Genomic DNA, 12,836 nt, shown 5'->3' with positions numbered 1-12,836 from the left:
CTGCAAGGATGGTGGGAAGGGATTTAAATCCACTTTTAAGAACTGGAAACAATTTTCTAATCATTCAGCAGCAGGAGTCGAACTTAGCCAAATAAAAGCAGCGTAATTAAAATGAAACAGCCTCAGATACTTCAGTCTTTTTGCTGCAGCTCTACCAGACGCCTGGCACAACCAATATGAACACTCGCGGCCAACAATCTCCTAGCCCATCCCCCAGCCATAAAACACAAAACAAGGGAGAAAAAGCTTAAAAAACATCTAGCCAGTACAGACTCTGTTACTAGCACAAGGACATTTAAACTCCTCCTCCCTCCTTTCCAGCCTGTGAACCCTGGATGTACAACCAGTAGACACAGACAACAAAGACAGAGAGAGAAAGCATGTATTTGACAGAAAAAGAAAGGTTATAATGTAGAGAAAATAGGGGAAGAGGAGGTAAAGGGAGAAGATGTAACAGAGACTTTAATTACGTGAACCCGAAAATCCTTTAATTTTATTTTGTGGTTCATCATGTTCCTGCTGCCTGCCTCCCTCTGATTATTATTATCATTCATAGCCCTATTGATGACCATTGCTGTCAGCCCCGCTGATTTACTAGTGCGTTACATTCAGTGAGGGGCAATCAAATTAATACCTAACACAGTGTAAAGGCAACACATAATGATGAATATATGTGTGCACAGATCCTCAGAACCATGCTGCGGTGTAATCTCTGGTCCGCTTTGTCTTTGCTTTTGTGCCAGAGATGGTGCAATTACTAAAACATTGTCAGCATGACCTGTAATTACCAGATCTGCCTGCGGAGAAGTGGTGGCCTCCGAGTGGCCTGCTCACTTTAATAACTGTTATTATTATCCAGAGAGCATGACAGAATAGAAGAAAGAAGAGGAGAGAGATGGAGCATACCATTGTAGGCCTAAAATGAAGAAGGGCATTTGGTAAATGAAGGGATGAATCTAGGTGTGTCGTGGACAAAAATAATAGCTGCCCAGATCTCTGTGGGAATGGTGAAAATGAAGCCAAGGTTAGTCCACCAGGCTGACAGGGGATTGGCTAGCAGAGTAATTAAAGGACCCAATCCAGACCTCACCACACAACCACAGTCTTCCAACGGTAGACAGCAGCAAGCCAGCCATGGAATACCATAGGAGACATTAGCCAGTGTGAAGCCAGCAAAGCCAAATACTGAGCCATGGTCTGGGTGCACAGGCACCAGCGAGTCTCTATCTCTGACAGGAACACATTCAACAGGCCAGACCAAACCTCGCAAACCTCAATTTGGATATTAATATGCTCTACAGCATGACCACAGCATTTCAGATGAACAGCATTATCCTCATGAGCCAAAGATCATCTGAAATCCCAATATTTATCCACTCAAGTTTTCTTTCAGTGTTTCTCTAATTCCCTCTGAGGCTTAGCTGTATGCAGAAACTATGTTGTAAAGGACGGTTGCTTACCATCAGTAACCTCTAGTAGAGCCTTGGTGATGACACTGCCAGCAATGTTGAGGGCCTGGCAGCTGTAGTATCCCATGTCTGCGCGTTCAGCATCAGTGATGGTTAAGTCCCCAGTCTGAGATACAGAAAATCGGCTGGAGGGTTGGGGAGGTTGATATGAGAAGAGCAGGTTCTGTGGGGAATGAAAACAGATCTCATACAGTCAGACTTTTATTAACAGCTATTTTGCTATAAGTTAGTAGAATATTTCACTCTGAAATTGCACAGGCATGCAAGCATCTTTCTTAAGATATTTGCTATCAAGTGAGCTATGTCAATAAAAACTGATCTTTGGATGAGTATGCTAGTATGGTCACTAAATGGATAAAGAGTGTTTTGAAATGAAACCCTTTATTGTAGTTTATTTTGTTTACCTGACTGCCTTCCCGCTGCCAGAAAATGGCTGGCTGTGGGTTTCCAGTGGCCTCACACTGGAAGGTGACAGTTCTGCCAACCCCAACCACCTGGTTCCTTGGTTTCACCACAAATGCCGGGGGCACTGGAGGACAGCCATGACAATGGTTAGCCATTGAATAGACAAACACGCCATAGTATATTTTTATAGTTTAATATATATAATATTAAAGCTACATGTGTTCTAGGTTATTTGAACGAAAGACAGAAGAATTTTGAATATTGCTATGGGGCCTGCATTCAAATCTGTTCTTAAGGATTCAGGCTCTCTTTCAAAACTTTGCATGGTATGTGCACACCAGATTAAACAGTACGCTGATCAAATTCAAAATGCAGGCATATTATAGATGTAATGAATAGAAAAAAACAAGGGTTACTCCCATGCCACCTCATTTGCATGGGCAAGGGCATGGACCATTAAAATTTACATGGAAATGGGGAATAAATTTGAGCCATCTGTCCCTGCTGACACCCTCCAATAGCGCAGGCCTCAACCAGGATGCAGTATCCATGCATCTTAATGACAAATTCCATCTCAGACTAAGTGTGGTGTCATAGCCCAATGTCATCCACGCAGCTCTACAGTGACACTAGACCTTGCTGGTCTAATAGGCCATCTATGTGAGGAGACACACTCTGAACGTAGCGAGAGAGCTGCTAGTTTACACCTTCACTTCAAAAGGACTTCGGATATGTCCTCAAATATCTGCTAACATTTTAATTATTTTTATACAGATGTTGTGTTATACATAAAGTAAAGCAATCTGGAAGCTGTCGTTTGAAATAAAGACATAATCTATCCATGAATAAGATGGGGTGCTTGGTAATGCATAAAAGGCAAAAATAATAGAATGAAATGATGCGGCTTTACCTTGGGAGGCCCAAGCTGAGCATATTTTTACCCATTAATATCCTTTTGTCACTGTTGCCCATGGCAACAGAAACATGAGTGCTGATTGGAGGGTGGAGAAGTGATGGGAGGAGGATGGAGGGGGGATGTGACAGCTTCCTGTCTCTGTCAGGACGGTGAATAGGTGACGGGTGACATTTCAACTTACCAGACACGACTAAAAAGGAAACAAAAACACAACAACAAAAATCCAAAGATGAATAAATAAATAATAAACAGCATGATCTAAAGAGGACAGATAAGGGAAATAACAATGTGATGTCCATGGGTACAAATAATCATGTTATTATTATTCAATGAACAAAAGACATGTCATATGTCACCTTTGATTCAAACCCTAGGGACCACATGATACACACAGAAAAGAAAAATTACCATGAGATGTCAGGAAAGCATTTAAATGCACACACATATTGTAACGTGTACCTTTTTGAAACACAAGACAGATATTTTATGCTTAGGAACATACTGCTAAGTTTATTTTTCCTCTCATTATAGGTGTTGTGTGAAGGTGATCGTCCCTGTACCCTTAATGAGGTTTAGAGCACCCCGAGGAGCAGCCAGATCACAGTCCTTCAAACACAGCCTTGCAAATGTCGGCCCGGTTCATAAAACCACAAGGTGAATGTTAACTGTCACTGTTTGGCCATAAATCTCCCCCAGCCAATCACTCACCTTATCTAATCTGTCTGCTTCAACGGCTCCCACGGAAACAAAACGCTGTCCGTCAGAGTAATGACTAACCCCTCCCTCCTCCCCCTGCTGGCCTTTAAAATGCAGATAAGACTTACATCAAACACTCCCAGAAGAAGACGCTCATCACTATCCATGTGTGAGAGGCTCTAGATACACAATCATGAGAACATACACGCCCACAAATACACAATCCCCCCTAAAACACCTACACACATCCATTCATGTGTGTCTAAGCCCTTAATTAGGTAACTCTACCTCTCCCATGCTGCTGTGATCACAGTTGTGGACCTGGAGGGAGAGGTGAGCCTTAAATCTGACCGGGTAACTTTGTCCTGGGCTTTCCGCTAGCTTACAGCACAGAGGGGAATCTCTATCAATAAGCTGATCAGAGTGGCTGAAAAAACACACTGAGCTTTGTGGCCTCCAGCCCAATAGGAGGCAGGCTATTTACCAAAGACCACAGAAGAGATATTAATGGGGATTTGAGCAGTGCTGCTGTTCAGTGGGCCTGACATCAACAAAAGAGCAGGACTACATGCAGAGGATTTAGCATGATTAATCGTAGCTCCCTAATAGCAATAGGAGGTCTGCAGCATGCTTTAAATGTTTTTTCCCTCTCTGAGAGTTTGTATACTGTATGTCAACATTGTGAGAAAGTAAGAAAAACCCAATGATGGTCTTTTTGACATTTGATGTCAAATGGCAGCCAACCAGGTTTTGGTATTTATCATCACTGTAATAGCACACATCCTGCTGACAAGGAAGTTCCTCTCATTCACTCTCTTGGCACCAGTTGCAGTCTCCTTCCAGACCCTTTACATGGGTTATTGGCAACGCTGCTCTGGGGACAACCATTCCATTCAAGACCTTTCTATACATAAATTACTGCTAACGGCAAACTTAACAAGTCGAGAACTAACACACTGATTTTCTGAATTCAGTCCAATACAGTCTGAAACAATGTATTTACATTCCTATGGTCTAGTCTACTGGTGAGGTTTAATTTACAACATGCAGAATAAACATTATCTAACCACAGCACACCCAGATCAAAATGACTTTGTGTGATTCGTAAATCTTTAAAAACACACACTGACACATGTATGCACCTAATAGCTGAACAGCCCATCTCACTACTACATTCTCATGTGGCTTAGATTAATGATTTTACGATGAAACTATATGGTTGGTGACTTGGCCAATTATGCGTTTCTTTCATCAATCAATGAAATATTTTACTTGACATATTTATAAGTGAGAAGGAGGTGTAGTAGACTGACAAACGCGTGTAAGACAATAATTTACTTATTAAGTTCGTTAACGAGAGCAGAGCACATTGAAAGAAAAATAGCCCAAGGCACCACTTCCATAATGTCAACATTGTTCACTCACAATCTGACCATGGAAAGTGTGAAAATCCCCCTCTGTCCACACAGAGCTAGATTCTTCTCATAAACTGCCCAGCTCTTAAAAGTGAACTGCTTTGTAGAACACAGTCTTCAATAATGTGTGTGTTGCTATATTTTTTTAAATCATCTGCAAATGCCATATTGCTATGATAGGCAAACTCAATGAGAATGCAGAGAATGACTTTGATATTTTTAAAAAAATCTAATTTTAATTCAATTGGTTTTATCATTCATTTACACATCACAGATTTAGCAGAAAAATTTGGTTCAAAGAATATTTACATTAAATCCACTTCTGCCTTAAATATCGGATTACCCATTTTGTGGTGTAGTTCCCTCTGCCAGTAGCTCACTACCACTGAAATTATATTATTCAGCTGCTCAGTTATTGTTATTCAGTGGTTCAGAAATTGTGCCATACTTTGACTCTTGATGTAGGGCGACAGCATTGCCCACTAAACCCACAGATTAAACTCCTGCCCCCCACATTACTGTTGTCTTCACTACTACAGCGACAGCTTACTACCTATACATCGTTTCTGCTACTTTGGCCTGTTTAGACCTACAATTACCCGGCTTTTCTTTCCTTTCCTATGCCCACATCTGTAATTACAAGCATGTCATTTCCGGGCGTGGGACTGTGGCATGCTTGTCTTTAATTAGCTGGACTACTCAGTGCCCACAGCCTCCCTGGCCTCCTCATGTGAAGGTCTGGATGAAGCTCAGGGATCTGAAGAGTAGATGGAAATGGTTCTAGTAACTTTGAAAGCTTGGAGGTTCAGGCATCAGTCCAATCTAATCATGAGAGTAGAACAAGGATGTTTTGCCTTTCACTTGATCTTGCACTCTAAGAAAGCATCAACATTGGTCCTCTAAATCTATGGCAGAGGTTATTCTTTGCTGAAGTGTAATCAATTTAAGTGCTTTAACTTCAGTTTTCATGCCTTTCTAACTTATAACTGGGGGTGAAAGGTATAATTTAAGAATAAAAGGGCACTGCCTTGCTTCTGCATGCAGAATGGATGCAACATGGATTTGGTCTGAGTTTAAGACATTTAATTTTTACTGAAAACAAGGGCGGTTTTAGCATTTCAAATATGATTCTAAGCCAGAAGAACAGCTTATTGAACCAGAGCATCAATGCCGTTTCCTTTCATTAAAGTAAGATTTCATTAGGGAGAGGGAAAGGCAGGAAAAGGCAATAAGAGAAGTAGATATATTGATGGGTATATTGTCAGGTGTGCCTAATCTTGCTCTTCAAACTAATCTAAACAACGGTTGCTGTCTTGTGGAGAAAATTAAGAAATAATTGCAAAGGGTAGCCATGTGAAGATGAAGTATCTGTGTTTGCGGGTGGGGGTTGGCAGAGGAATATAATTGCCTTGTCTCTTTATATCTCTGCTGTTCTGACTGCTGAGAGTGACATTAATATGACTGACCTCACCACAGAAACCTCTCTATCCTCTCCTCTATCCTCTTTACCACATTCGCCCCCAGCCCCGATTCCCAACCCGTTCTGCATCAGTGGTGAGCCGCCACTAAGACCAACATACTCACTGTCCTTCCATCCAATCCCCATCTACCTGGCACTGAGCCTCCTTTTCCTTCCCTCCCTTCTTCTCTCACCCGACTTCCAACATTCCCATTAGTTTGGCGTTAAATGGCCCCTGTGTTCCTCTGATTCTCAGGAGGGTTTGGGGGTGATCCCAGCCCCCAGTTCTTCTGAATGGTTTCTTTCTGAATGTTCACACTCTGTAACTCGCTGCTTTTAGATTCCAACTGTGTTAATAAGACGTCCAATGGAGAGGGCCACAGGAGACACACAGATATTCTATAGGTTCACAAATAATATTGTATGTCTTAAAACATGAAGGAAGACAGGCCTCTGGAGAAATGCCACTTGTATAGGGCAAATGCAATCGATTGCTGTTGAGCTCCCATGCGCACAACTCTACAGCTGTTATAGATTTTTTATTTCTTTTTATTAGAAATCAATCAGCTAATTGAGAGAGAATAGTTGAAAGTGATGACCATGTAGTACTAAAGCTAGAGGCTATTATTGCAATGTGGCTGGGCTAAATTGCATTTGAATCAAGCTGCACAGTAACCCAAAATGGAAATGAATTTTGAATAGCTGTCCAAGGGGCTATAAATGAAAAATCTGGCTAACTGAACAGTGTGAAACAGACTTGTAACAGTAATCGCTCTTACCGTGGACGGTGAGTGTGGCCGATGCCTCTGCTTTGCCCACCATGTTCTCTGCCACGCAGGTGTAGGAGCCCACATCAGCAGAGGTCAGACGACGGATCTTCAGGGTGTGGTCCTCACGAATCTCATATCTGGATTAAAACAGGTGTTCATGCATCAAATGCTGTCAAACACTTGACTCACTAAACGCAACATGTGTCAGCTAACGACACAGACAGAGGCAAGCAGTGGATCAAACAACAAGTGGGTGAGGGAGGAAGGTACTGTGTGATGAAAGTGGACCAGTTGATGAGTCATACCTTCCTTTGGGCAGGTCACCATCATCTTTCCTCCAGCGCACAGTGGGAACTGGGTCGCCACGGGCCTCACACCTGAACTCTACACTTTGGTCCACTAACACCACCTGGCTGCCAGGGCGACGAACAAAGCTGGGACGCTCTGCATCGATGTAAACAAATTAAAAATCACAGAGCACAGAACATTAGTGGAACAGTGTTTTAATTAAGTAAAAGTTGCTTTAATTCCCTCAAAAAAATCTTGGTTTTGTGCTTTACAGTCAGAATTTTAAATTGAATAAAACCAAGTGAAAAAAAGTCATGTTAGAGAAGCTTAGTTTAAATCATTTACTTTTAAGTCCTATGAGGTGTCTTGGAATGAAATTAATGAAATAATGTGGAACAATCTAATTGAGTTTGTACAGAGACACAATATGACAAGGTAATTGTTTATGGTTAACACATTAAATAAGACAATCAAGTTGAAACTAGACAGTAGATACAGTCAAAGACAAAACTAAGTACAGGAAACAGTTACTACTTTGTGGTATATGGCAAGACTAAATTAATTAAAGACATTAAATAAGACAAGAAATCTAACCCCTCCTGTCATCCTGTTAACCCCATCACCCCCAAAGTCAAGATCTGATTTGCTCTGGGTACCAAATTCCAACAGGTCACCACAGCACTTTCTATGTTTATTTTCTATATTCTCTAGCGTTAAAAAAAAGCTTCCAGTGGCTCTGAATACTTTCCATCAGACTTGGTCCCAAAAACTAACCAGGGTGGTTTACAATTAACCAGTTTCTGGGTTATGATACTCACTCCAATGGACAAAACACAAAAGCCAGGAGCTGGCCTCGTCAAACAGTATTATTTAAGTGTATTTATTTACAAAGCCATCTTTCTTGTTGTTCCTTCTGACAGATAAGAGGTCTCTGAGGAGATGAGGTGGAGGAGGTAAAAAAGCTGGCGATAAAATCAGGAGTCTGGACATGCTCTCTGCTTTGGACACAGGAGAGTATCAGGGTCAGAGGTCACTCAAGGTTAAAGAGGGTGCAGCTGGTCATAGGAGAGAAGCTGCTGGGGCCAGCATGGGATTCATAGTTAAGTGTGAGATTGGAGGTCATCTCACACTCTATCTGATAAAGGTCAGCGACACCATTTAGTTCCCTGGGAGATAGACAATCAGAGCTTAATATCTGGATTCTGTTTCTCACTGCAGACAAACAGAAAAAAAAAAATCTAAAATGTGTCAATGTGTGTGTGTGTGCATGTTTGTATGTGGACAGATAGTAAAACTGACAACAGATTGACATACTCTAATGGAGAAAAAGGATTAATTACCAAGCACTGTAAGTTCAGCTATTTCACTTTCACGTTCTCCAACCATGTTTGTGCCGACGCAAACATACTTCCCAGCATCACTCTTCCTGGCATTTGTGATCATCAGCTTCCCTCCGCGTATCTGAGGGAATAGAAGAGGAATGAGAGGCTAAACATGGGCAGGAAACAGCAATATTGGAGTCATGAGAGACATTTGGGGCCTGTGGTTGACACAGTAAAAAAAGAGAAAACAGCATAGCTCAAACATTACTAAACGTTTCTTGATTGTATTACAAATGCCTGTGAGCATTTACTTACCAAAATGCAATTACAACACCATGATGCAATGTACTCACAAAAACATAATGGTTTGGTACTTTACTGGGTTTTTGCTCTCAGCTTATAGAGAGAGAGACCAACTGGGCTACTCTAGCCACTTTTTGCTGTTCCCACTCAGTTTCCACTTGAAGTCTAAATCACTATCAGTCTGCCTTTTCCTCCTCAGGGTAAGCTGAGCCAAAGAACACTTTCCCAATCCAACACAGCCGCAGGTCCCTGTGGGAACACCTGAGGCACTGCAGGACTGCGAGCACTTTTCCAGTCGCCTCAAAGAGCTTCAGGACAATTTTGTCTTATTATTGTGGGGAATGTTTTAAAGAATAGGTTTCTTGGATTTTTTTTTTGTGTGCATACAACTACAAGTGAGAGCAAGTGAACACACATTCAAGCAAACACACACACACCCAGCAGTGAATGTGTGTTTGTCCAGGTGAATGTCATGTCTGTTATTTCCCAGGGCTTTGATTACAGGCCAGAGGAGGTGCTTTGTTCTCAGGCAGTCAGAAAGGCAGCCCTGGCCTCAGCACAGTCTCCTCAGCTCACAACCATGCCAGTCAGCGCAGAGACAGACAATAGTATAGTGCACCAATGATCTCTGTGCCTTGATGGGGCTTAAGGTTTTAAATGCACACATCAGCCTACAAGCCCAGGACCACCACCTGCAAGCATGTCATTGATACCCTCATTAGAGAACCATTGACAGAGAACATGACACGCAATATTGCAAAAATCGGCTTCCCTTGTGACTACCACGTTAATCTCAAGCACACACAATATGTATATCAATTTTAGTTTTTATAAAGTAGCGGCAAGTCTTAGATTCTAGAGGGACAACTTTGCAACTAGACACATTTTTCTGGTTCTGAAGCATTCCTCGACCCTTCACCCCTGTTTAGTATTCATGGTAAAGCAGAAAGGCAGGAGGCAGAGGGACTTGAAGAGGCTATGGAAAGCTGGCTTATTTAGGGCACCCCGTGGTGCTTGAGGGGTTTGAAGTATCATTATGTTACTGTTTGTTTGAGAAAAGGCTTAACAGCTAAAACACTGTGACACTCACAAAAGGCCCAAGGTCAGGGCAGACCATACAGCATAGAAAGAGGTGGGTGTACTGTTGGGTCCACAAGGCTTTGACATGAGGATCCACTTAAGGCCCCATCCACTATATCCATATTCTTACCTCTGTGTGTCTGTGGCAGTTTCCCATTCTCCATAGGCATATTTGGAGTGCCAGAGCAGCAGGGACTAAAGTAAATGAATGCAGCAGCAGCCCTCTTTTTCTCTGCATGCATATCCGCTCCACACAACACAGCAAAGCACACAGGCTGCTGAAACCCCCAACAATCTGACCATTATCCCTGCATTACAGGGAAATGGCTCTATCCTGTTGCCTTTTGTCTCATGTCATTTGGCAATGCTGATAATGAAAAAGCTCCCATTCAGCATGTAGTCTGTTGGTATTCACACAGCAGTTCATTTTGCAGACTGATAATTTGCCTATTGCACAAAAGGAGGGAGACAATGTGCTGCATTTTGGCCATTGACAATGTTGCCGACACTCTTGCTCTGAGCAGACAATAGTCTAAGCTTAAATACTGGCATGTTTCCTGTTTTTGTTTATTTACATTTTACTCATTGTTCCTGAAAGACCGGTATGACAGAGTCTAGAGGAATTCAGCCAGCTGCTTTTTTTGTGGCATAGCAGCATTACAGGGTAATAGACCTACCTCATTTTTTTTGGCTCAGTGGGAAACTTTTCAAAAGAGCCCCACATGAAGTCATGAATATATGTGAGATGGCACACAGATGCCATTGGTGTTTACACACAGCTGACTAAAATAGATAGAAAACAGAAGGGTTCCTTGTGATGTGTCTGCCTCTCTGAAGTTCACTCCCTCCTCTTTATGTTACAGCCACCAAAGCCAAGCCAACCTATCCCAGTAAAGTGCAGTACAGAGAGAAAATCCCCACTGCAGATGGTTTGGGACCTTGCTCTGATCACCAGTGATCACCAAGGAGACTGCACGTCCCAGCATGTTGCATGGTGGGAGGAATGGACTGAACCAAATACAACAATGCAGGCTGGATGAGGGGGCCCTTTGACGAGCTCAGCTGTTCATCACATTATAAAGATTCCATCCATGCTTCCTGCTCTACAGTCCTATATTCACTCACACCAAATTTACTATACCATAAACAAACTCTGGACATCGCTCCTTTTCTAATACAACTGTTAACATGGCCGTCTACAGGACACCGTCCAGACTCCCATCTTTCACCACACATACTTAACGCTACTTTAAAAGTGGTCATTTGGGAACACTCTGTCTGTGAGGTTTTGTGCTTGACAGGAAGTTTACGGTGAGCAACACCAGCTGCTCCATGCAGCACTGTTAAATCTACCAGCCGCTTTTCCAGTTCCACAGAAGGCCCAACATTGCTGCAGGCTACAAAGACTCAACTCTGAATCATTTAGCCTGTGTTACAGCAGCCATGTTCACAACATTTACTCTACTGATTTCAGCCATCAGTGCACAAAATCACGAATAAACAAAAATCACTGCAAGAATAAGTCCTCATTTCCACCTTACAGGGGATAGGTAGGATGGATGTTATTGCACAAATGAGTTATAAACAACTGAAATGAGTGCGTGCGTGCGTGCGTGCGTGCGTGTTGTATTTAGTGGGGCTAAAATATAATTATGAGAAAGGCTCTGTGCGTGAGAGCCATGCACAATACTGAGTTCAAATAGGGCTGCTTTGTCCTCAAAGTACCTCGCCATTAGGTGATGAACAAAACTGAAAAGATAAATGATGACCCTCTACAGTGCAACAGTGGGCACAAATAGGTAGTGAAGTGTGCATACGGTAAATACATGATACGTGCATAATCCAAATGTGTAGACAGACAGTAAATTCAAAGGCCACAACAACATCATGTGGTGTAGAGTTTGTGTACTTATCTCTAACTACTGACTTAACTCCGGCACAGATGTGATTTGATTCTTATTAAACTAGATTATGTGCTTGTTTCTTTCAATTATGCTGCTCAGCTGCCAGACATCAACTCTTAATCTTCTGCCTGTGAAGCTTTGAAAAAAAACAGAGAGAAAGAATACTCATACTGTTTAGGAGTTTGAATCCTCAAGCTCAATTGTCCCTCACTGAGCAAAACTGTGCTTAGTCATGTACAGTCCTCCACTGAAGACAGCCAACAGTGATAAATTACAGCTTACCCAGTAATGAAAATATATTGAGCACAATTAGCCCATGCTGGATTTCAGCACTATGCTACATGCATACAGAGTGGAGCATCTTTATTAGTACTTTGTATTTATTATCTGGGTAAGATTATCTTTTCCATGACTGTACTGTGAACTTAGCCATAGTCAGCACACCGGGGGCCAAACTATTGCTGCTCAACAATTGCATTGTGTGCAGCAAGAACCTTAAAACCCCACCAGTCAGACTGTGAAAATGGGATCCAGAACCACTTACTACCTCCTCATTTCTTGCGTTAGCTGAGTGCTGAGTCAGCTGAGTTACTTCCCTAAAGCACACATCCAATCAGTATAATCAAACAACTAAAAATCCCTTCCTTCTTAAGGAAAACGACTATGGACACAAAGTCTTGTTTGATGGAAACAGTTTGAGTTAGGATTATTGAAGACAGGCCTTTGGTAAGCAAGCATGTATAGCTAATTGGCACTGCAACGCTGGCTGCACTGTTATTTAATTAAAGCTGAATAATTGGTGGTTTGGT

The 12,836-nt window shown here is 42.1% G+C and overlaps 1 protein-coding gene across 8 annotated transcripts in view; it reads right to left on the bottom strand.

Annotated features, from left to right (window-relative positions):
* The window catches only part of robo1 (roundabout, axon guidance receptor, homolog 1 (Drosophila)), a 202,505-nt gene that overhangs the window by 27,556 nt on the left and 162,113 nt on the right, over positions 1 to 12,836 (bottom strand). For all 8 annotated transcript variants that reach the window (XM_046074722.1, XM_046074726.1, XM_046074720.1 and 5 more), the window contains 6 exons: positions 8,759 to 8,879; positions 7,436 to 7,574; positions 7,140 to 7,267; positions 2,972 to 2,980; positions 1,874 to 1,998; positions 1,461 to 1,632 (listed from right to left, as the gene is read on the bottom strand). In XM_046074722.1, the coding sequence (XP_045930678.1) occupies positions 1,461 to 1,632; positions 1,874 to 1,998; positions 2,972 to 2,980; positions 7,140 to 7,267; positions 7,436 to 7,574; positions 8,759 to 8,879 (694 nt within the window). The remainder of the gene's footprint in view (positions 1 to 1,460; positions 1,633 to 1,873; positions 1,999 to 2,971; positions 2,981 to 7,139; positions 7,268 to 7,435; positions 7,575 to 8,758; positions 8,880 to 12,836) is intronic.

This window comes from Micropterus dolomieu, linkage group LG17 (assembly GCF_021292245.1).
Source record: "Micropterus dolomieu isolate WLL.071019.BEF.003 ecotype Adirondacks linkage group LG17, ASM2129224v1, whole genome shotgun sequence".
Taxonomy (NCBI): domain Eukaryota; kingdom Metazoa; phylum Chordata; class Actinopteri; order Centrarchiformes; family Centrarchidae; genus Micropterus; species Micropterus dolomieu.
Note: the sequence above shows the minus strand (reverse complement) of the source record. Positions and strands in the feature narration are given on the sequence as shown.